This window comes from Hippocampus guttulatus, chromosome 13 (genome assembly GCF_054856545.1).
Source record: "Hippocampus guttulatus isolate MCC_2025c chromosome 13, RoL_Hgut_1.0, whole genome shotgun sequence".
NCBI classification, from domain to species: Eukaryota; Metazoa; Chordata; class Actinopteri; order Syngnathiformes; family Syngnathidae; genus Hippocampus; species Hippocampus guttulatus.
The window spans coordinates 17,475,656-17,500,677 of NC_141273.1; the positions used below are offsets into that span (position 1 = coordinate 17,475,656).

General features: G+C 43.3%; 1 protein-coding gene across 7 annotated transcripts in view; it reads right to left on the minus strand.

The window, feature by feature from the left end:
- LOC147196752 (apoptosis-stimulating of p53 protein 1-like) overlaps positions 1–25,022 on the minus strand; it is an 87,380-nt gene continuing 62,358 nt past the window's right edge. For 5 of the 7 annotated variants that reach the window (XM_086126908.1, XM_086126907.1, XM_086126910.1 and 2 more), the window contains 18 exons: positions 23,864–23,984; positions 23,687–23,766; positions 23,429–23,596; positions 23,215–23,355; positions 22,941–23,136; positions 22,456–22,578; positions 11,803–11,870; positions 11,174–11,387; positions 10,771–10,998; positions 10,492–10,698; positions 8,594–8,744; positions 8,463–8,500; positions 8,035–8,375; positions 7,338–7,475; positions 5,421–5,554; positions 3,799–3,965; positions 2,840–3,039; positions 1–1,180 (listed from right to left, as the gene is read on the minus strand). In XM_086126908.1, coding sequence (XP_085983034.1) covers positions 1,139–1,180; positions 2,840–3,039; positions 3,799–3,965; positions 5,421–5,554; positions 7,338–7,475; positions 8,035–8,375; positions 8,463–8,500; positions 8,594–8,744; positions 10,492–10,698; positions 10,771–10,998; positions 11,174–11,387; positions 11,803–11,870; positions 22,456–22,578; positions 22,941–23,136; positions 23,215–23,355; positions 23,429–23,596; positions 23,687–23,766; positions 23,864–23,984 — 2,757 coding nt within the window. In that variant the 3' untranslated portion in view covers positions 1–1,138. The remainder of the gene's footprint in view (positions 1,181–2,839; positions 3,040–3,798; positions 3,966–5,420; positions 5,555–7,337; positions 7,476–8,034; positions 8,376–8,462; positions 8,501–8,593; positions 8,745–10,491; positions 10,699–10,770; positions 10,999–11,173; positions 11,388–11,802; positions 11,871–22,455; positions 22,579–22,940; positions 23,137–23,214; positions 23,356–23,428; positions 23,597–23,686; positions 23,767–23,863; positions 23,985–25,022) is intronic. The other 2 variants (XR_015102644.1, XM_086126909.1) reach the window with 2 other exon arrangements.

The window sequence follows — 25,022 nt, forward strand, 5'->3', positions numbered from 1 at the left end:
TTGTTGCAGTTCTTTAATTTAAACTGCAGAGTATACATGCAGAGCATTGTTATGAACTTGCATTAATGAAGAGAAAAAATGTATTACTGTATGTTTGGTTCATTTCTGCTTTCTCAGGGAAGCCCAATAAGTCGGCTCCATTTTGGGGGTACCAAAGTGAAATCATTTATCAAGTTCCTCACTCTTGTGCAACATTCTAAATGTACAGAGCTCACTGATGTTGAAATAGTCCACATTAAAGCGCCTCATGATGCTGGATAGGTGATTGAATAATAACATTTAATAGAAGGTCCATCATTAAAGCAAGAAAAAAAAATCTGTTACCATACCCTTCACAGACATGTGGTATTGCATGTTTTCCCAACATGTGTGGGAGAAAAAAAACCTCTTGACTCAGAGTCTCATAATTTGTTTAGTATTGTCTCGGTATTAGCAATGTTGTAAGAAAAAACACAAACAAATTCATCGGTTTGTCAAATGAACTGCAACTCCAAACTATCGAAATGTATTTTGGTTTTACAAATCTGTCTTCGAAATACTCTCAACCACATTCTTATTTTCCTTTGGTTCTTCATCTCCTCAGTTGTCTCTGCAAAGTTCGGGGGCAGATACGCGAGTTAACATTGTCGTGTGTTGGGTCCCTTTTATCATGCTCTGTGTGGGCATCCTCAGTGCATGCTTGTTTGAGAAAAATCTTAATTTCCTTTTTAGAACTGCTTCAACTGCAACCTCAGAACCAACAACGTCTCACCTTCATTATGAGTCAGCCAAATATTTGCATTCATCCACCCGGCGCATTGTGAATCATCACATCCACGTCACCCTTGTCACAAACATTCCTCCATATGTTACATTTAAACGTACAGGCAAAAACTATATACTGTGAAGCTCGCAGAATGATAATAACAGTAGCCAACTGGGAGTTTATAATTCTGTGAAAACCGTACAAAAATAGTCATCACTCTCCATTGAAACACCATCCAAAAATGTTAACATAACGTGTTAGTGTTCAGGGACAGTAGGATACATTTTTTTTCTCATCTAATTTGAATCTCGACTGCACATCTCCACCTAAAGCACACATTGCTTTCTCTCCTTGATCTGCCGATGAATGTGCACAAGGCTGTTGAGCTGAGCTTCAGGCCAGGGAACGTTGTCTGGGTTTGATCCTTGGATATAGCTGGAGACAAACACAGTGAGTGAATATTATGATAGACTGCACAACAATAAATGCACTACATACTGCAAAAAAAGCCAAAGCCAGATGGACATCTTCACCTTCAACTCTGAACTGTTCCAAAATATGCAGGTCATTCCATAAATAAGGTGAATTTTTCAGTATAAAGACTTCTAATACAGATCGAAGCTAACTTTTTAAAAAAACTTTTTCAACGTAGTCTCCCAGTACTTTGACACACTTTTCTCATCTGTGCACAAGCTTCCATATTCCATCAGCCTAAAAATCTTTGGACTGGTGTCCCAGCCAGTCGCTGAAAACACTTTTGACTTTGTCACGTTCAAACTTGGTGCCAACTACTGTGAACTAGTGAGGCAGGTCAAGAAAGACATCAAGAACAAACGCAGGGGTCATCAGTCAGAAGGAGTCATCTCGTATCATGAAAACGCAAAGCCTCACACAGCAGCCTAAACGGTACAGACAATCAAGGAACTGGGCAGGGAACTGCTCCGTTATCCCCCTTTCAGCCCTTCCCCTGTTTGGTCCCTTCAAAGCATTCACGAGAGGCATAAAGTTTGAAAGTGACGATGAAGTCAAAAGTTTTGTGAGCGACTGGCTGAGGCATCAGTCCAAAGATTTTTTTTACGCTGAGGGAATATGGAAGGGGCGGCCCGGTGGTCCAGTGGTTAGCACGTCGACCTCACAGTGCAGAGGTAGGTGCAGGGTTCAGCTCCGGCCTCCCTGTGTGGAGTTTGCATGTTCTCCCCGTGCCTGTGTGGGTTTTCTCCGGGTACTCCGGTTCCCTTCTCCCAAAAACATGCGTGGCAGGTTAATGGACCACTCCAAATTGTCCATAGGGGTGAGTGTGAGCGTGGATGATTGTTTGTCTGTGTGTGCCCTGCAATTGGCTGCCAACCAATTCAGGGTGTCCCCCACCTTCTGCTCGCCGACAGCTGGGATAGGCTCGGGCACCCCCCGCGACTCTTGTGAGGATAAAGCAAATTGGAAAATGGATGCATGGAATATGGAAGGGGGCGGCCCGGTAGTCCAGTGGTTAGCACGTCGGCTTCACAGTGCAGAGGTACCGGGTTCGATTCCAGCTCCGGCCTCCCTGTGTGGAGTTTGCATGTTCTCCCCGGGCCTGCGTGGGTTTTCTCCGGGTGCTCCGGTTTCCTCCCACATTCCAAAAACATGCATGTCAGGCTGATTGGACGCTCTAAATTGTCCCTAGGTGTGAGTGTGGGCGTGGATGGTTGTTCGTCTCTGTGTGCCCTGCGATTGGCTGGCAACTGATTCAGGGTGTCCGCCGCCTACTGCCCGGAGATGGCTGGGATAGGCTCCAGCACCCCCCACGACCCTAGTGAGGATCAAGCGGTTCGGAAAATGGATGGATGGATGGAATATGGAAGCTTGTGCATCGATGCGAAAAGTGGGTGACAGTGCTGGGAGACTACGTTGAAAAAAAAAGTAACCTTCCATCTTTATTACAAGTTCACCTTATTTATTGAATGAGCCTCATATACAGTCAAAGTGAAGAGAACCTATAACACGCAAAACTGAAACTCAAACTCTCAACCTTCATCAATGTGTGGCTGTGCCAAGTGAATATGATTGGCAAGTATAATACGATTTTGGATGTCAGTGAGCTGTACAGTGTCGTACCCCGAGCAAGTTCCTGGGAACATATCCCTCACGGTCATTGAGTCGAGCCCACCACCAATCCGTCTCGGTGTCGTCACGCCGTCGCAGTATGACGAGCGAGTCCCCCTCACTGATGGTTAGCTCATCAGCTTGCTGGGCTGTGTAGTCCCAGAGCGCGTAGACCAAGCCTTTGTTCATCACGCCCAACTTTTCCTGAACACCTGACACAAAGACACACTCTGAGACCGAGGATGTCCTAACGCAGGGGTCGGCAACCCAAAATGTTGAAAGAGCCATATAGGACAAAAGAAACAAAAAACAAATATGTCTGGAGCCGCAAAAAAAATAAAAGCCTTCTATAAAATTTACAATGAAGGAAACATGTATGTGCTCTATGTATGTAGGAGACTGGACTGTCTCGGAATTGTTTATGTTATTTATTCCTTTGTTGTGTGTTCACAAACGCCCATAGAATTTATTTTGTGATTTCCTCACTTGATTTTTTTGTTTTGGTGAATTATTTTCGCTTTTCTTAGTGTCAATGAAGTGATCATTAATTTCCGTTTTTCAGAGGCTGTCTTTTAACGTCTCTCGAGTTGAACGAGAAGAGAGCAGGCATGGAGTCGGACGCAGACGTGTATGTGTTTGTCGAGACTGTTAAAAGCATAAATAAAGTGTACGTTTTAAAAAACCAACACCACGACTCTCCTTTTTCGGAGCTGTAACATGTATCTATAACTATTTGAGCTATATTAGCCTACTATCAAAATCTTTTTCCATTTTCAAACATGTTTTATAAAGCTCCAGGGAGCCATTAGATGTCGCCAAAGAGCCACATGCGGCTCTGGAGCCGCATGTTGCCGACCCCCGTCCTAACGCAACGTATCATTGCCATATAATCTGAGTGAATGAGATCTTTTGATTCAACAGCTAAATTCTATTTTGATTCACATCCTGCTTATGTTATGTTCAGTACTTACCATAAAGGAACTGAGAACACTGTGTGTAACCTTCCTCCATTTCTTCACATTTGTCTGCCGCTGTTTCAACATCACTGATGGTTTGGGCAAAAATGGCTGCCCCTGATTCGACCAGCATTTTACAGAGATGGACACTGTTACAAGAAGCGGCACAGTGTAGAGGCGTCCTGAGGATAAAGGAACCACCAAAACGTGAGTAAAGTAGGACATACAGATGTAAAGGCCACTCGTATGAAAAAAACAAATCCAATTACATTTGAATTTGGTTTGCAGAATGCTATGAACCACATTGCCTATTTTCTATTGTTTGCGGTGAAGGATGCTTTCTCATTCCATGTGGTGCGAACATTCACCATACGTGCACCCATTTTATTCACAGTGCGGCTCACAGGAATATCAGAGGTGAGTGGAACTTTGTCCATGTTGACGATGTGGTCTGGTCGGATTTTTTTTAGCAGTGATCTTATTTTTGCACTGTGCGTGGAAAGTGGCCAGCTTTTCTTGGTAGTCTTCAGGCAGTTGCTGTGAAACAGTGGTTGGTGCGTGGATGGAGAGATGACATCTTTTCATAAACCGAAAGCACCAAGAAGGACTGCCACTAAATTCATTTATTTCAAGTTCCTGTGCCAGCGCTTTTGCCTTTATTCGAATCGTGACTGTAGAGGCAACTCTACTTGCTGCCCTCCACTCAACAACCCACTGCTCGAGTTGGTCCTCCAACTGTGGCCATCGTGCTTTGTTTCCTCTGAAGCTCTGTTTAGTCTTCTTTTCCTGGTACAGGGCATCTTGTTGCTTCCGCCATTTCCGCACCATTGACTCGTTAACGTTGAACTCTCTCACCCTCTATTTCCATGTTCGACTGCGTAATCGATCGCCTTAAGTTTAAACTCTGCGTTGTAAGCATGTCTCTTGCAAGGAGCCATTTTGGGGTCTTGATACAGTCAAATATATGGCAAATCACGAAATATTACCGTAATGACCATATACAAGGCGCATTGGATTTTAAAGCGCACTGTCAGCTTTTATGAAAATTGAAGGCTTTTAGGTGTGCCTTTTCGTGCAGAAAATACGGTAGTTATTTTTATTTATTTTTGTTACATTGATTCTCTTAAAACCAAATCTGAGGGTCAACAATATATTAAATACAAATCAGAGGTTACTCACAGTTACTCAGTACTTTAGCAGTTTTTTGCTGAGTAATTTTTTACTCGTAAGTAATTATTTGGAGGACTACTCTACTTCAACTTGAGTCATATTATTCTAAAGTAACAGTTCTCTCTACCGGAGTACACTTTTTGGTTACTCCACTCAGCTCTAATCATAGTGTACGATGACAATGATTTAAACATTGTATGCAGGATTGCTGCGTGAACATGCTGAAGTTGAAAGTTCACTTAATTTAAGTTAAATGCAGTGGTTATTAAACCAAACACCTGGTAAATGCAGATGCCCATCTCTCCCTCTGATGTTGCAAAATTAGCTTGGTCAAAATGGACTCAGAAATGCAATTCTCATTGTAGCCCCATATTTTTCCAGCTACCATTGTTCGACATTTAATATAGTACTGTCCACGTCGAATGCAAATGCTATTACCAATTGTGTGACTAACTGAAGGTACTGACCATCCATCACTGTCTGCTGCATTCACATTCACTCCAAAGTCCAGCAGGAACTTGACAATGTGGTGGTGGCCAGCACAAACAGCATTGTGGAGAGGAGTGATGCCTTCATCATTTGGCATACTGGGATTTTCCACCTGGAAAGCAATTAAAAAGGTATTATCAAAAACGTTTCAAAGGCTCTGATAGTTTTTAGCACTTGTATTGGATGTCATTTAGAGCAGCGGTCCTCAACCCCTGGGCTGCGGACCGGTACCGGGTGGCACAGAGAGAATAAATAACTTACATTCCTTCCTTTTTATTTATTTTGGAATCTGAAAAAAAATTTATTTTGAAAAACCATCGGATTCTCTGTTGCATGCGTCGACTGTATGTCACTTTTGACGCAGGTCAAGGCACGCTTCTCGATCACGTGATAGGTTACCGCTAACATGAAACCCAGGAGCTAGCAAAATGAATAAAAAACAAACGTCTTTGGGAATGGGAAATGGCCCAGCCAGGAGACAGAAGAGCAGCCTACAATTTTCAAGAAAAAGAAGGCTACATTTGAATGACAGTATCAGGAGTCCGACTTAAACTACGGATTTATCTCAACGGGAGATTCCCACGCACCAAGCCCACCCTGCATAATATGCAGCGATGGTGAGTTGTATTTTTCATGCACTTTGTATCTTATTTTGAAGGCAGGTTTAAACGTTATCTCGTGACCAGAGAGTGTTGCAGCCAGATTGGACGTTCCTCGTGCCATGATTCATCTTTATTATTATGTTCTGAAAATACCACAGTTTTCATGCAGGTCATATCATATTATTTTGTTGTATTTATCCGGCCTTAAAGGCCAGTCCCTGAAAATGTTATCTGACGTTAAACAGGTCTGTGGGGCAAAAAAGGTTGGGGACCGCTGATGTAGAGACCAGAATGAAATGCCTGCTATGTATACACTCATGACACAGTATGGGTGGGCAGGGGCATGCTTGAAAGGACACAATGATCGTTGGCCTTTGCCTCCCTTCCTTTCCCTAGCACACTCACAACATACAGTCCATACATGTTTTAGGGGCGCTGTGGATTGCATTAGTGGGAAGACTGAGGGCCAACAGTTGGCCACAGCATTGCTGCTTTCTTGCAGTGTGTGGCACTGCCGTCCTAGCCCATATAACACACAGAATCCAACCCAGGTCATGTAACATTTTATACTATCATTAGTCTGTTGTTGTTGTTGTTTTTTTTTGCTCTGTTGTCCCATTTCTCTCTGTTTGTTTCTTATCAAAGCGTGTTCTCTCTGAGCGTATTTCCAGTAAATATCCATCACAATACAAATAGAACTCGACCGTTGCTCAGCAAAACCATTCTTGCATGAAAAGGCTTATAGACCCGCAGCAGCAGAATAGGACAGGTGAAAATACAAAACAAAAAAAAGTGTCAGGTAAGTGACTGTTCATAGATTCTCCTCTGGACGAAGAATTATCACCTCCACAATCATTTTCAATTGTACATATATATAGTATGATGCATGATCTGATCCAAGCTATGCTCCCATGACCCATCTCAATAGCCTCATCATTTAAAGTAAATTCGGTGAAGGAGCTTTTTTTTTCTTTTGCAACACAGTTCATACAGACAGATGAATTGAATTTCCTCAGCGGGGTGTCCGGGCTCTCCTTTCATGATAGGGTGAGAAGCTCGGTGATCTGCGAGGAGCTCAGAATGGAGACGCTACTTCTCTGCATTGAGAAAAGCCATATAAAGTGGAAGTCTAGACTTCCCTGTTAAAGGTATTGCCCCTGCAACCCAATCTCAGAAAATGGAAGAGAATGGAGTTCATTGCAAAACTCTCTCTGCACATTGTGTTGTGCTTTTTATGAAATGCAAAACTGATTTGTCCTATTAAAATAAGACAATACCAACGCTGCGATTTACCTCATATATAATTCTCTGCACCAGATCAAACTCTCCTTCTAACGATGCATCAAGCAGCAGAGCTAGAGGGTTAAACTTGACTCTCAGCCCATGGCCCGTGCGCTCTGATGAAGGCTTTTTCAAGTTGGTTCGCTTCACCTGATAAGAAAGCGAGACAGGTGGAAAGACAACACAACATTAGCAGCTACATAAGGGCTCAATAACCAGCAGTAGTAAACTTCAGACCATGACGAGAAAACAGGTCATGCCAATAAGAGACTAAATTGTAATTGAAGAAGTGAAACATGAGAATCAAATCATAATACAATCAAAAATAGGAAATAAATTAACGGTACAATAATAATTAAGTCATAGTTTATTTTTATGAGAATAAATCTAAATACCATATTTTTCAGATGATAAATTACAGCCTTTTTCATCGTTTGGCTGCTCCTGCAATTTATGTTCAGGTGCAACTTGTATATATTGACATTTGAGTTGGCACTGGCACCGCCCCCCAAAAAATCCTTGTTCCCCAATGGTGTCGCAATACTGCCACCTTTTTTCCACTGGTGGTAATGCAGCAAAAGCCAACTGGATATAGACAGAGTCGAAATGGAAGACAAAGTCAATGTTTGTGAAACGTAGCCCTGCTCCTGTCGCGAGCATGCGGGGATCGTATTAACTCTTCAAAGCACCAAAAGGCGCAATACATTACCTTCGGCTTTGAAGGTGGGGTAGGCGGTGATGGTGAAGGGGAGGCCTGACTTGTCACGCTGTGGGCCGAACTCGAACTGCTTTGATTATTATTCTGATCTTCAGACTTAACAGGTTTTGAGGCAAGGTTCGTTTGTGGTGACCCATTCTCTCTCACTTCTCCCGTGGTAGCCGTTTCAATGGCCCCCGGTGATAAGTGGCGACAGTCCAAGTTCAAATTTTGAACTTCTGCGTCCTCTGTTGTCAAGCTGGCATGCTTTTCACATGGTTCGACATTCCCCTTGGCAGATTGGATGTTGTCCATGTCACTCAAAAGACAATCAGGCTGGTAGAAAGTACTGCCTAAAATAAAGAGTGCGCAATGTTGACGATTGAACCATGATGTACTGTATTATGGAGATGAGAGTCACTGAGGTGACAAAATCCTACCTGAGACCCCTTCCATGCCTCCAGCCAAAGTGTTAAACCTGCAGATCACGACAAAAAATGACCACTCAATCAACCCTCAATATGAACGACTAAAACTAGGCAGAGAAAATAGAAAGGGGTTCCGCACAAACCTCTGGTACAGTAGCTTTTGAATGTTTGGCCCCTGTGGGCCCTCAGGTTCAGTAATCGAACCCCGCTTCTTCAGAGGTCGTGGGGCATTGCTGAGACGTCGGCGAAGGACTTCCAGGTCAGCATCGTTTTGATAGCGTAGTTGAGAGTGGGCTGAAAACAGATGGTATCATAGAAATATTAAGAAACTTGTTTGTGAATTTCATAAGTCACTGATGCTACCAAGATTTTTGCATGAGTGAACACCCATCTGATGGACACCAATTTATCTACTGAGATGCAAACAGAGAACGACAAGCAAAATTCTGCCTTTGAAATGATAAAACCATTAATCCAGCCAGTCTGATGCAGGGTAGATTCACTCGACTGAATATGGTTGAATGACCTTGACAACCGGGGTCCGTCAAGACTCAGGCCTTGGAATCTTACCATTCAGCCCATACATGTTACCTTTGGGTCAAATGCTTCAGAAAGCCAATGTTGGCCGTCACGTATATACAGATGACATACAGCTGTATTTATTAATTCCCCGAATGACATCAGTTCAATGAACATATTGTGTCAACGTCTAGAGCAATTCAACAACTGGATGAACCAAAATTTTCTTCCTCTTAACCAAAACAAAATGGAGGTAATTGTTTTTGGCAATAAAGAAAAAAAAAAGGATTTCTCTGAGAAAACACCTGCAGTCACTGTCTTTTGAAACCAAAATCCGAGTCAAGAATCCTGGGCTGCTGACTCAGACCTGTCATCCATCATATCAACTCAAACTCCAAAACAGCCTTTTACCAGCTGAAAAACATCCTGACTAGTTGCATACTCCAAGCAGATCAGGAGAAACTTATCCATGCTTTTATCACCAGTGGACTTGATTATTGTCATCGTCTTCTTACTGAACTGCCTCAAAAGGGCATCAAAAAGCTGCAGAAAACATTCAGAAAACTACAGCTTGGGTTCTGACCAAAACAAAGAGATCAGACCATATTACTACAATGCTAAAGGTTTTACACTGGCTCCCAGTTAGCAGTAGAACCAATTTTAAAATTCTGCTACTGGTCTAAAAATCACAGAATGGTCTGAATCTTGAATATATGACAGAAATGCTGAGTGAATATAAAATTAGCCTCAGTGGAGTCGAGCCGAAAATTTAAAGTAAACATGGTGAATCTGCATTTAGCTGTTATGCTGCACACAAATGGAATAAACTGCCAACAGAAGTGAAGTCATATCTCAGGGGGAAATACCAAACATTGCTTTTTCCCGCCCCCCATAACTTTAATTAAGTTCCTCCAAACAATTTTTATTCATTTTGTCTTTGACTTATTTAAAAACTCTACTTTTATTTCATCTTAAGTTTTCTGTTCCTGTGTTTAAATGGTGTCAATTTACATTCTGTTAATTTTTCTAAGCTGCTATTTACCTGCTTTGCTTCTGAGTGTCCTTAACAGTTGTATTTGTAAATGCTTGTAGTTGTGTGAAGCACATTGAATTGCTTTTGTGCATGAAATGTGCTACATAAATAAAATTGCCTTGCCTAATGAAAAATACACAAAAAACTGTGAGACTCAATGGAACTTAACATCATTGTGTATGTCAGAATTTAGCATTTGCAAGTCATTTTCTCCTTTCAGCTTTTCCCTATGCTAAGCATTTTGTAATCCAACCCAACCTGGTGGATCCAAAAGAAAACCTCGACATCTTCATTTCCACCACCTCCAGCTCTGCTTCCTGTCGTTTCTTTAGTACCACTGACTGTAACCCGTAGAACACTTAATACAGTGCGTGGGTTCGATTACTGGGAGTTTGTATCACAAGAAAATGTGGTCCTGTGACCAAGTGATGAAACTTCTTAATGTTTGCAGGTAGCGGGATATCACTGATTTTATCCTGTACAACCTACCAACTGGAGTGAGCTTAGTAGGACTGAGAGGACGAGGAATGTTGTCCACACTCGCAGGCGGTAAATTTGACCCATCAATGGGTTCTCCTCCTCCAACTCCCCTTACTCCTTCCTTGTCTGTAGCATCTTCTGTTCTTGTTCCGCCGTGGAGAAAAGGAAGAGGGGATGGAGATGTGGAGGAGGTTGGCAGGATGGGTTTCCCATAGACTGTGGGGCAGAAAGGAAATGATTCAAAAGACAGAAGAATCTGGATTTGTCTTTTATTACTGTTTAGTTTACCTGCTTTAACAGCAGTCCTGTTGCTGAGTGAGCCATAATTCTTAGCCTGAGGCTGCTGAAGATACATGCTGTAGATGGAGCTGCTGTTCATTGTCGCAGGGCCCTTTCTTGGAGACTGCGGCCTGGATGGATGGTCAGGGACGTAAGGACGTACAGCCACTGCTGGAGGTGGATCTGTTCGTTCACTCTGAGGTGGCAAGGACAAAGTCTGGGAGCCAGTGTTCGAGCCTATCAGGTGAGACAAATTGATGGCTTCAGGTAAGGATGTCAGGAACACGTTTTTTGTTTTTAATCACATATTGGTAGACTACCAATACAAAAAGGAGAACAATGATTGGTTTATGTGGTTTCACTCACTTGCCTATAATGGGGATGTTTGGTTAAACATCAGGTCGGATGTTACCTTGGTTTGAAGTTGGAGGGACAGCAATACGTTGTTGAATTTGCTGTGAAGAGGAGGAGGAAGAGGTTGAAGAAGACGACGTGGCGTTCACAGGGCTCGATCGGGGCCATCCCAATGTGCCAGGAGCAGATCGGGGCAGGGAGCTGGTGGAGCAATGATTCCCTGCTACTTGGTGGCTGGTGCTGGGGTAAGTGCCATAACCAGAAGGAAGATGCTGACAAAAAGAAAAAAAAAAAAAAAAACAGGAACCAAAACTCAGCCAACCATGAGCATCTTCTTTTGAGCGTTTCTTGTCAAACGTTCACATAAGTGGGAAATTTTAACTTGACCATTGCACAGACATGGATTGAAAACTGACTCTTTCTTTTCTTGAAACAGTTTCTATTGTCCTGGGAATTCTTTCTACAAGATGTCTGACATTTGCACATTCATGAAGAAAGGCATCAGGAAAGTCAGCGGTAACTGATGGACCCTGTGGGAGTTGAGAGTAAACACTTAAAACCAAAGCTATAGCGTCGTAGCTTTTTTGTGTTTTTAGCTACAGAAGCATTTAAAAGTTGTTTTTTCCCCCCTTCACATCTAATGGTGTGGATATGTCTCAAGTCTTATGTCATGCCTATAAAGCGTACCTGTTCTGCACTGTAGGTCCTCCAATTCGACCCATTTTTACCAATCATTGGCCCCGATGCTTCACTGGCTGTACGACATGACAGACAACAGGTTAGATGACCTACTGCTCATATCACAGCATTACAAAAAAAAAAAAAGTGGTTGAAAAATTGTGAAAATAAGATCAAGTGTGAGAAATGGGGATAAAGACATGGAGTAAAAGTTGGCATAAATTGAAAGTCACATGATATGATACATACACTGAATGGGCCATGTAGACTTACTTGCCGCCTGATTGACAAGACAGGCACTGAAATCCAGTCAAGGACATACATGTGTGCAATAAAGCAGTGCGGGTCTGGTGTATCCTCAGTTATTTACAACAAGAATCTGAAATTAAAGGTCTGGCACTGAGGCCACCAAGTACATTTAATTTGTCGAAGGTTAAGGTTATCTGATGCTGAAGCACAAATACAACCGAGCAACTTCCCAAAAGCTGTTCAAACATCAATTTGTAGAGCTTGTCACATGCTTAAATCTTATGTGATGCAATATATACAATATTAAAATCTATCTCAATTAACGGTCATCTCAACTGTATTTATAGAGCACTTGAAAACCACCACTGCTGTATACCAAATGCTGTATAGGGAGCAAAGATCATATATACAACAACAAACAATAAAACAATAAATCAATAACGACAGTAGAAAGCACAAAAACAGTAAATCTAAAAATCAAGTCTCATGCCGTTTCAAAACCCGAAAATAAAGCGAGTTCTAAGACGAGTTTTAAAGATGGGCAGAGAGGAGGCTTGCCTAACGTTCAACGGGAGGCCATTCCAAAGAGAGGGATGGAGGAGCTCAAGGTCGGGTGAGGCCATTTAAAGATCCAAAAACAAATAATAGGATGTTAAAAAGAACTGTAAAATGTATAGGGACCCAGTGAAGGGATGCCAGAGTAGGAGTGATGTGCTCCCACTTACGAGTACCAGTCAAGGGTCAAGCAGCAGCATTCTGGACCAACTGGAGACACTTAATGGGGATTGACTGTTTCAAAGTGCAAATGACAAAGGAAAGGTTTTACTTTAGCCAGCTGCCTAAGATGAAAGAAGCTGGATTTAACAACGGCACCAATTTGCCGGTGCAATTTAAAATCACTGACCAGTTTAAGACCCAAGTTCAAGACTGTTGGCGAAAGAGAATGAGCCAGGGGGCTCACTGAGGACTTCTTCTCCTCCCCCTCCTCTTTCGACCAGCTCTCAACAACCCAGTCTGTCACCTGGTTCCTGCCTGTCCGTCACAACAGAGCTGGTGAGGAACCAACTGAGGAAGATGAATGTGAGGAAGGCAGCAGGACCTCAGGACCTGCTCTGACCAGCTGTGTGACATTGTCCAGCACATGTTCAACCTGAGCCTGAAGCTGGGCAGAGCTCCACAGCTGTGGAAAACTTCGTGCCTGGTCCCAGTGCCCAAGACCCCCCACCCTAAGGAGCTGAACAGCTACAGACCGGTGGCGCTGACGTCTCACCTGATGAAGACGCTGGAGAGACTCGTCCTCGCCCACCTTCAACCGCTGGTGAGCTCGGCACTGGACCCGCTGCAGTTTGCCTATCAGCCTAGCATCGGCGTGGAAGACGCCATTATCTACCTCCTCCACTCAGTGCTGTCACACTTGGAGAAGGCTGGGAGCACTGTGAGAATCATGTTCTTTGATTTCTCCAGTGCCTTCAACACCATCCAGCCCAACTTACTGGGAGGCAAACTGCAGAACGCCGGAGTGGACCACCATCTCACAGCATGGATCATAGACTACCTCACAAACCGGCCGCAGTACGTGAGGTTGCAGAGCTGTGAGTCGGACAGGCTTCTCTGCAGCACTGGAGCGCCGTAGGGGACTGTTCTGGCTCCATTCCTGTTCATCCTCTACACCTCGGACTTCAGACACGCCACTCCAAACTGCCACCTTCAGAAGTTCTCCGATGACTCTGCGGTTGTTGGCCTCATTACAGAGGGGGACGATCGGGAGTACAAGGGACTGACGAAGGACTTTGTAGACTGGTGCCAGCAGAATCTCCTCCAGGTCAACCCGAGGAAAACTAAGGAGTTGGTTGTGGATTTCTGCAGGAAACAGTCCTCACCAGCACCGATGAACATCCAGGATATGGACATAGAGAGGGTGACCTCCTACAAGTACCTAGGTGTTCTTCTGAACAACAAACTGGACTGGTCTACGAACACGAACACCCTGATTAGGAAAGGACAGAACCGACTCTTCCTACTCAGGAAACTGAAGTCTTTTGGGGTTCAGGGGTCACTCCTCAAGACTTTCTATAACTCGGTGGTGGCCTCGGCCATCCATTATGGCATTGTCAGCTGGTCAGGGAGCATCTCGGCCCGGGACAGAAAGAGACTGGAGCGACTGGTCAGGAAGGCCAGTTCTGTCCTGGGCTGCTCCCTAGACACTCTGGAGGAGGTGGGCAACAGGAGGATGCTAACTAAGCTAAAAGCTATGATGGACAGTCCCTCCCACCCTCTCCAGCCCGCCCTGACAGCACTAGGTAGCTCCTTCAGCCAGAGACTGTTACACCCGCGCTGCAAGAAGGAGAGATACCGCCGCTCGTTCCTACCGACTGCTGTCAGGCTGCTGAATAAAAAAAATAATAATGATAATAATAATAATTAAATGATGTGAAAAACAATTGTAAATAGCACTGCGACTTATCCATTTTGTATTTATATTGCACTTAATTGTACGGTGTTTGTTTTTTTCTTCTTTCTTCTTTCTACCCACAATCTTGCTGCTGTAGACTGTAAATTTCCCCAGTGTGGGACAAATAAAGGATATCTTAAAGTCTGCAGGATGGGATGTACAAGAGCCACTGGGACCTTTTAATCAGGGCTCATTTTCTTTGCAGTGGAACAATTTAACTGAGACTCTCTCTCCATGCTGGTGGAGTTACATAACTGTCTGGCACAGTGGATAGCACCAGTCATCCGACTCTTGATTTATGGCTGCTGAATTCAGGGGATAAATGGTCCCATCCTTCATTAATAAATTTGCTTAAAACTATTTTAGTCTGTTTAGCATTTGTGTGCTGCCATGAAAAAAAAATATTTACCGTATTTTCCACACTATAAGGTGCTTCGGAGTATAGGGCGCACCTTCAATGAATGGCCCAATTTAAAACTTTTTTCATATGTCGGGCCCACCGCATTATAAATTGTATAGAATAGAAGCTACAATAGTGGATGCGGTTGCATTATGCATCCATTAGATGGAGCTTGTCATGTTTCGGTTTGTGACCAACAGGTGGCACTGTGGGGATTTTCCCTGCAGCTACACACCTGTTGGTCGTTAGATAATTAGTGGCTTTAAAAGGACTCCCAGCCAGAGCACTCATGTTCGGGTCATTGTTTGCTCTTTGCTACTGTCATGTTCGTTTGTTTGCTGTTGCTTTTTGCTGCTATCATGTTTGTTTGTCATGTTTCTGGTCATGTTTCTGTTATTGATAGTTTTGAGCTTCAGTCATGGTTGTTGTTTGCTACTTTGGACTTTGTTTGTTTAGGATTTAGTTTTCTGTGTTTTATCAATACACTTCTTCAAATACACCCTGCTCCTCCCTCCTGCCTGCTTTTTGGGGTCCACCACCACCGCGCAATGTGACAGACCTATGCTAAAGGAAATACAATACAATACCGCTTTATTTCTATAGAGCTTTTACAACCGCTGCAGCTGTAATTATTATGTAAGGCACATCGGATTATAGAGTGCACTGTCGGCTTTTGAAAAAATTGAATGCTTTTAGTGGCGCTTTATAGTGGACAAAATACGGAATTTGATAAAAATTCATAAGAGTACTTGTTGTTTTTAGTGGGACAATTCCATTCCAAAAACAACAAGTCCCCATTGTCAAGGATTATTTTAAGTAGTGTTATCTCACCATTTGGCACGGCTGTGTACAGCACAACCACGTCACCGTGCTGATACAGACTAATACTTATTATGTACTGAGTCCTGTGGTCGGTAAGATCAGCTGCACAACACGTTGAGTGCCACTGCACTATCTCGCTGACCTCAGGACGAAAGAAGTGACAACAGGAAGTAAACAGTCAGCTCTGCACAGTTCGGAAAATTGGCTATCTGCCTTGAAGTCCAGATAGGGAATCACTCTGCAGCACTTGTCATCACATTCTGTCCTGCTGCAGAAGACTACATGTTGAAACCTCTTTTTTTGTCTCTTCATCCAATGACAAATATAAAATCGTAGTAGACATTACAGTGAAAAGAACAATACAATCTTGAACATTACACTATGTGATACGGCAGTACACTGCTGCCGGATGATGTAAAACACCGACTAAACAGTGACTAGGCATTATCAATTTGTTGCTATTGTTCCAAAGACTGTTTATTTTTAGAAACATTATCAAACGTTGCCTGCTGATATAACCCAGGACTCCAGAGAGCATGCATGGTTTATAACTTTTTTTTGTAACATTAGCTCAAGAGAATTGCAAAATTTAGTTGGTAGAAAATGTGAATGTGCTCTGCACGAAAAGACATGCATCTACTGTATATTTATCAAAACTAACACGGCGATGCTGCACTTTACAAAAAAAAAAAAAGTAGTGATCTGAAAACATCTGTACAAATTATTGCAGAACGTAGATGTAAAAGCTTAGGAGTTATTTGACCTTCCTCTAATTGTGTGTACGTGTGTGCCAGTAGCCTGTTGACATGATTTACAACACCATCGTTTCTACTTCACCCAAGCCAGGCCCATAAATAACTCTGTGGCATTTGCTTTGGCATTTAAGATTACAATGGGATTAAAAAAAAAGTCCTGGTCCAAGTCTCCCTTCTCTGTGTTGATATCCTGTGGTTGGATTTGTGCAAATAAATGTTTTTCGATGCAGAATATTAGTTAGTGAGTTAGTTAGTTAGTGAGGGAGGGAGGGAAGTGGGTATGCAGATTTGGCAGTCAGACAGGAAGTACCGACACTAAGCCATATGTTGTCCAAAGCGCTTTGACAGCCTTAAATTCTACTTGAGCCACCAGGATCCCCCACAGTACACTGTGAATTGGCAGAAAAATCCAGGGTGTTCTGACAAAAATCCATCCATCCATTTTCTGAAAGCGCTTATCCTTTTGGACTAATTTCAATACATCCATTTGTCGTCGAAGCTGATAGCACATGCCAAGCTAACCGGTATATTTTCGTGTCCTCTCTGGCGTGCAAATGGTCAAACTCACTTTGTCTGCCGCTGTGACAGTGTGAGGTAAGCAATGAAGAAACAAGACAAAAGCATTGGTCAACTGTCCAGCTGTTTTACATTAACTGCTTAAAAAAATGAATATGATACATATGCCACTCATAGAGTTGAGACTTGATGGTCGAGACAAGCGATATGGCACATCTGTGGACTACTCATCTTGTGGTTTTGATCCTATCTATTGTATAAAGGGATCGTTCATCTGTTTGAATAGATCAGAATACTTGAAGATGACACAGACCCCAAATCTGTGCTCTGTCATATTCTGCTCTCTTCATTTTTGTTTACAGCACCAGCTGGAGTGGAGGGCATGCTTCTTCACTGGTGTGCCATTTGTGCACTTGTGTTTTTTGCGCCTGTAAGGAGCAGCATTTTTCACAGCCCCGTTTTGTTCAGCGGAGATGGTGGTGCTGTTGGACAGTCTGCATTGGTGCGGCTGGATGGATGGCTTGTGGACCCGAGGATAAGGAGGGAGGGGCGTCAGCGCGGAACACGGATGCCTATTTGGAACTGAGAGTCGCCGCTTGGAAGTGAAACTGACTTACATGGGACATGAGATATGAACCAATCTCTTTTTTCGTCATGGATGCTAAAGTTTCTTGTTTACTTTCAAATTTAGCTTGTAGCAGATGTATACACGTTTTGAGCATGACGTCTCTGATCCACTGGTGAAAGGACACTTGGATTCTCTTTCATCTAGAACTGCTTCACATAACAAAGCGTATGAGGGAAAAGCGGTTAAGATTGCATTACTGTCCGTGTTTTTATGTTATGTTGTGTGTTTATTTTAATTGATGTTAACTGTTTTGTAAAGCACTTTGTTACAGCTGCAGCTGTTGTGAAAGTGCTATATCAATCAGAATGTATTGTATTATCAACATAAAGCAAAAGGCAGACATATTTGTTTTTCGAACAGCTGGATTTTCTCTTTTCATTTTGTATGAAGGAATAAAACACTCGCAAATTTGTTTGTCATGTTTTGATTTGATTAATAATTTGAATTATTACCAATAGTGTACATTTATGTGCATGGAACTAAAAGCTATTATGATGATTGTGAGGTTTGCTCTGTTTTTCAACACACCTATAATTCTGAAGACAACTTCACCAACCTCAGGACCACACCTTTGAAGTAGTTTTTAACCAGAACAAAATCAGAATCTGAATTCTGGAAGCATGGAGAACATGATGAAAGTAAATGTGCTCATTATAAAAATACAATGAGTGTGTTATGTTTCGATCTGGTTACGTTTGGTTTTGATTCCTCATGTGCCCTTTTTTCGCCACCTGTTCTCGTTATCAGTGTTCCTTGTGTGTAACTAATTAGCTCCCTCAACCCTTTGTGTGCTGTCCAGGTGTTTCTCGTTGTCTCGTCACTTAGCTTGTATTTAGTTCCCTGCGTTTCTGCCAGTCTTGGTTGGGTCATTGTGAGCTGTGAGTATGTGAGCATATGTGTGCTCCTGTCATGTTTTGTTTCCTGTTGTAGTTTGGTTTGATACTTGTGATTTCCAGGCATTTTTTTGAGTACTTCGACTTAGTGTTTTTTCCATTGTACTCCTGTGTGTATTTTTTGTTAAATACATTTTGGTCAATCCACCCTGGTCCTCCCTGCCTCCCTGCTTTTTGGGGTCCTACAACTACCATCACGCAAAACGTGACAGAATGACTCAACCACTGGACCCCGCAGGACTAGAGGCCTGGTCCCACTGCCTCCCTTTTCTGTTTCCGGCAAGGCCAGGGTTGCCGTCGCCCTCCGTCCCGATTCCCAATGAGGCAAGGGTTGCCGCCGCCCGTCCCTGTTCCTGGCGAGGCAAAGGTTGCCGTCGTCCTCCGTCCCTATTCCCAGCGAGGCAAGGGTTGCCGTCACCCGGCCCTGTTCCCGGCGAGGCAAAGGCTGCTGTCGCCCTCTGTTCCCGTCCCCGGTGACGCAAGTGTTGCGTACCGCCCTGTTTCCACAGAGTCCGGCCACTGGGTGACTTTGGGACGTCTGGGATCCGTCCCTTGGGGGGGGGGGGGGGGGGGGGGGGTACTGTCATGTTTCGATCTGGTTACGTTTGGTTTTGATTCCTCATGTGCCCTTTTTTCACCACCTGTTCTCGTTATCAGTGTTCCTTGTGTGTAACCAATTAGCTCCCTCAACCCGTGCTGTCCAGGTGTTTCTCGTTGTCTCGTCACTTAGCTTGTATTTAGTTCCCTGAGTTTCTGCCAGTCTTGGTTGGGGCATTGTGAGCTGTGAGCATATGTGTGCTCCTGTCATGTTTTGTTTCCTGTCGTAGTTTAGTTTGATACTTGTGATTTCCAGGCATTTTTTTGAGTACTTCGACTTAGTGTTTTTTTTTTTCCATTGTACTCCTGTGTATTTTTTGTTAAATACATTTTGGTCAATCCACCCTGGTCCTCCCTGCTTTTTGGGGTCCTACAACTACCATCACGCAAAACGTGACGGAGTGTGGGCGTGTATGTGTGGTACAAAACATCAACCAGCTGCTGGCTATCAGATATGGTGGTGTTCTTGTAGACAAGGACTTCACATTATAAGGTGACAATGTTATGTCTCATAACCACCTGCTTCCTTTACAATGAAGATACAGTTTGAATATAAAAAATTTGAGCGCAGGAGTTTATGCACATTCAAACCCAATTCCATTGAAGTTGGGACATTGCGTTCAACATAAATAAAAACTGAATACAATTACCGTATTGACCCGAATATAAAACGGTGTTTTGCACATTGAAATAAGGCTGAAAAGGTGGGGGTCGTCTTATATTCGGGGTCTAGACATTATAACCCATTCACGACGCTAGAAGGCGCCAGATATCATTGAAGCGAATGCTGAACTTGACTCCCCAGGCCAAAGTGAACCCCTGGCACAAAGAATAAAAAATAAAAATAGTGGTAGCACAAAGAAAAAAAAATAGCGGTAAGAAAGAAAAGAGAAGAAAATAATAGAAGAGATAACAGAAAATGGAGAAACATAGCGACAATCTGGAGAAAAGATCGGCCAGGTTAACCGGCAGCTGAGGAGAAGTTATGATGTAATTTACATTTCAAAAACCAGAAGCCATTCATTTACGAATCTGATTGCACTTTAGTTTACATATTTAAATGTTCAGATATTAAGATTTGAATGAGGCAAAATAACATGCTTTTTCTCACAAATATATTATAATCGTTTGTTTCAGATGTACTGTAATTATTTTCTGTATAGAAGTTCCTTTGGTGTTCAAAGTCTTTTTTCAAACTTGAGTCTTGAAAAAGAGGGGGTCGTCTTATATTTGGGCCAATACGGTATTTGCAAATCATGCTCCAATTAGATTGAATTGAATACACTACAAAGACAAGATATTTAATGTTCAAACTGATAAACTTTGTTCTTAGCAAATAATCAAAAACTTGGGATTTTATGGCTACAACACATTCCAAAAATGCTGGTTCAGGTCATGTTTACCACTGTGCTACCTCACCTTGTCTTTTAACAACATTCAATAAACATTTGGGGGGTGAACACACTCATTGTTGAAGCTTTGTAGGTGGAATTCTTTCCCATTCTTGCTTGATTTACAGCTTCAGCTGTTTAACAGTCCCGGGTCTCCATTGTTGTATTTTAGGCTTCATGATGCACCACGCATTTTCACTGAGACAGGTCTGGACTGCAGGCAGGTCAGTCCAGTACCCGCACTTTTTACTACGAAGCCACGTCGTCGTAAAATGCGCAGAATGGGATTTGGCATTGTCTTGCTGAAATAAACAGGGGCGTCCATGAAAAAGATGTTGCTTGGATGACAGCAGATGTAACTCCAAAACCTGAATGTACCTTTCAGCATTCACAGATGTGTAAGTTACCCATGCCATGGGCACTAACACAGCCGCATACCATCACAGATACTGGCTTTTAGTCCAAGTCCAAGATGGTGCCCGAGTAGGCAGCCGTCGGCAAGTGCTCTCATGAGCCTTACTTTTTTTTTGTTTTGTTTTGCGTCGTGTGGACCGGATGTGGATTGTTCTTCAGCATTTTATGGCTACAACATTCATCAAGGAGGAGACTCGGTGCTTGCGCCTTCTCGGCAGCATGGGTATACTAGCACTGTTTTTGATTGGGAGGAATGTCAGTGCCATTTGACTGTCATTGCTGGACAGCTCTGGGGTGCTTGTGGTTTTTTTTGCACCTTTAATGGGCAGCATTTTTCACTGCCCCGCTTTGTTCAGCGGAGAGATCGGTGCTGTTGGACGGTCTGTGGCTGGATGGATGCAAGGCTTGAGGAGCCGACGATGAGAAGAAAGGAGCGTCAGCACAGAGTGCGGATGTGGAACTGGGAGTCGCGGCTTGGAGTTTGAAGCGGATTACGTGGGACAGGAGATGTGAGCCAATCTCTTTTCGTCAATGGACGCTACAGCTTCGTGTTGGCTTTCAAAACTTAGCTTGTAGCAGACGTGTGCACATTTTCAGCATGACGTCTCTGATCCACTGGTGAAAGGACACTTTGATCCTCTCCTCTTTCATCTATAACTGCTTCAAACCACAAAGTGTATGCAGGAAAAGTGATTAAGATTGCACGACTGTCTGTGTCTTATGTGTTTTGTTGTGTTATTTTGACTTCAAGATGGTGCCGCAAGAGTGGCTGCCTTTCCAGCAGCTCCTATTTATTTTGTTCTTCTACTTCTTCCTCTCATAACTTTGCTGCTGTGAAGTGGGAATTTCTCCATTGTGAGACTATTAAAGGTTTTCTTGTCTTCTTATCTCATCTTAAACTTCCCATCCATTACAGTCCGAATGGTTCTTTTCCTCTTTGGCCCGGACAACATGACGTCCATAGTTTCCAAAAACAATTTGAAATGTGGACTCGTCAGACCACAGAGTACTTTTCCACGTTGCATCAACCAAACTCAGATGAGCTTGGATGTTGCCCTGAACTGTCATCACTGACATTGGTTTTCTGAAGTGTTCCTGAGCCCATGTGGTACACAACTGATGTTGGTTTTTAATGCAGTGCCGGCTGAGGGACGGAAGGTCACAGGCATTCAATGTTGGTTTTCGGCATTGCCGCTGACATGCAGTGATTTGTCAAGATTTTCTGAACTTTTTGATGATATTATGGATTGTAGATGATTAAATCCCTAAATTCCTTGCAATTGTACTTAACAGCCATAAAATTCTAAGTTAATGACTATTTGCTAAAAATTTTATCAGTTTGAACATTAATATCTTGTCTTCGTAGTGCATTCAATAAAATATAGGTTGAACATGATTTGCAAATCATTGTTTAACATAACGTCCCAACTTCACTGGAACAGGGTTTGTATTTTGGAATTCATGTCATTGACAGGCCGTGATAAAAATGGAGAAGTGAGGAGCTATGACCTGTAAACAGAAAATATTTTTTCCTTAAAAACTCACTGTTGTTACTCTGGTCCCCATGAGGAGACTGAGGGCGTAAGTCATTTGGCTCTGACAGGGTGATGTCTAAATCAGACACTTTCCATTGCTTGGGAGACTTGCAGATGCCACTCTTGTCCTCGTCTGCATGAGCACACCCACGGCCACAATAACAACCACAAAGCACAATCAATGGGACAACCATGGTCACGAGTAATGAAAACGGGACCCCACAGCAACAGTTATGGGTAATACAAGGACATACAAATGACATCACATTACAGCGAGATTGACAAACAATAATCATAATGGAGTGATTAAGTGAACAGCAACCATGAACATTAACGCCGGAGTTGAAAATGAAAACAACAATACACAAAAAGGACAGGAAGAAGGCAAAAAACAGGAAAAGGAGACAGAAAAGTAGCCAGTTAAAGAATTGGCAGATATCAGAGGAAGAAATCTTATGCAGTTCGGTGAGAGATTCAACAATAATCTGTACCCACCTGAAAGGGAGCGCACATGACTGAGTTGTGAGGGTTTGGGGGATGTGTCAGGTGACAGGTGGTACCCCGCCTTCTGTCCCCCTTCAGGTGGAGCTTGGATGTAAGGGCAGACGGCAGCCACTCGGCCTGAGACTCCACCACTCGGACGAGTGGAGCTTTGAGGAGAATGTGGGCCTCCTCCATTTATACGGCTCAACTGCAAGATGCAAAGTAGACAATGAAGCAGGTCACAAAACAGTCACCTAAAGAGAAAAATTTTCAGGCGTGAGAGTACTTCTGCTCGTTTCTTCTGCAGTCGCTCCCTCAGGTCTCCAATACGTTGATCCATCACTGTCACCTGAGCATTCCTCTTGTTCAACAGCTCCTTGTTGTGTGCTAACTTGCTACTCTGCTCCAAGTTGTGACGGTTGCGAACCTGACACGACAGCACAAGAAATGTCCTTCCGTGTTGTCAAGAACTTTGCATGAACAAAAGCACGTTTTATTACCTGCAGCTCTTGGTAGAATTTCCTCAGTTCTAAGGCAGCAGGGCTAGAGAGTGGGGATGCTTTCATTCCAGTGTGTCTACCTTGGGGTCGGTTGGGTGCCCCCTGCGGGGATGCAACGGAATGCAGCTGAAGGCGTCCTTTCCTCAGATCCTCCAGTTGTTGGGTCAGCTGGTGAAGCAGTTTAAATATAGATGACATATAGTTCCTGGGGCGACATGAACTTGACTCCTTAACCCCCCTCCTCTATTCCCAAAGTACCTGGTCAACACGAGTCACAGCAGACTGCAGCTCAGCCTGCTTCTCCTGAAACAAGCTGCTAACATGCTCAATCTCTGCCGCTGTACACAGAAAACATGATAAGTTGATGTTTGGTTAAGATGTTACTGTCATCCACTACTTTTGGAGAGTGTAAAGTACGAGTATGTTCAGGCGTACAGAGGTTCCCATTGATCAGTTTACTGTAGTCCACTTGACCTCTCATGGCTCGAATCTTCTTCAGTTTTGCCTCCTGAGACTCCACTCGCTCCTTCAACCGCTGCAGTTTCTCAGCTTCAGACTGAACAAAAAGAGAAAAGCGGGAACTACTGTAAATGTAAGAATGCATCACATATTTGGGGTTGTTTGCGGGCCTGCTCTCTGCTGACTGTCTTTGTCAGTTTTCAAACAGAACAGATAACATTGTTCCTTGAAAGGAATCATTGATACATATTTTTGTCCATATGCTTCACAATTTGTGTCCATCAAAGCTGTGACATGACCAACGGGCCAATCAATTCTATTTCGGGGTTAGAGCTGCCAAGATAAGTCAATTTGCCACATCTGCTGACGATCAAAATTGTCAAAAATTTAAAAATTTAATAGATGACGATATAATAAGAAATAATATTCAATACCGGTATATATATGTATGTATATATATATATACTGTATATACAGTATATATACTGTATATATAATCCTCGTCTCACCCCTCGGGTGGTGTCCGTCCCTCATTCAACTCGGGTCCTCTACCAGAGGCCAGGAAGCTTGAGGGTTCTGCGCAGTATCCTTGCTGTTCCCAGCAATGCACTTTTCTGGACTGAGATGTCCGATGTTGTTCCCGGGATGTGTTGCAACCACTCATCTAGTTTGGGGGTCACTGCCCCGAGTGCTCCGACCACCACAGGCACGACTGTCACCTTTACCTTCCAGGCTCTCTCCAGCTCCTCTCTGAGCCCTTGGTATTTCTCGAGTTTCTCGTGTTCCTTCTTTCTGATGTTTCCATCACTTGGGACCGCTACATCCACTACAACGGCTTTCCTCTGCCCTTTATCTATGATCACGATATCTGGTTGGTTCGCCATTACCATCTTGTCAGTCTGGATCTGGAAGTCCCACAGGATCTTCGCTCTGTCATTCTCCACCACCTTCGGAGGTGTTTCCCATTTTGACCTTGGGGTTTCCAGTCCATACTCCGCACAAATGTTTCGGTAGACTATGCCAGCCACCTGGTTATGGCGTTCCATGTAGGCTTTCCCTGCCAGCATCTTACACCCTGCAGTTATGTGTTGGATCATCTCAGGTGCTTCTTTGCACAACCTACACCTTGGGTCTT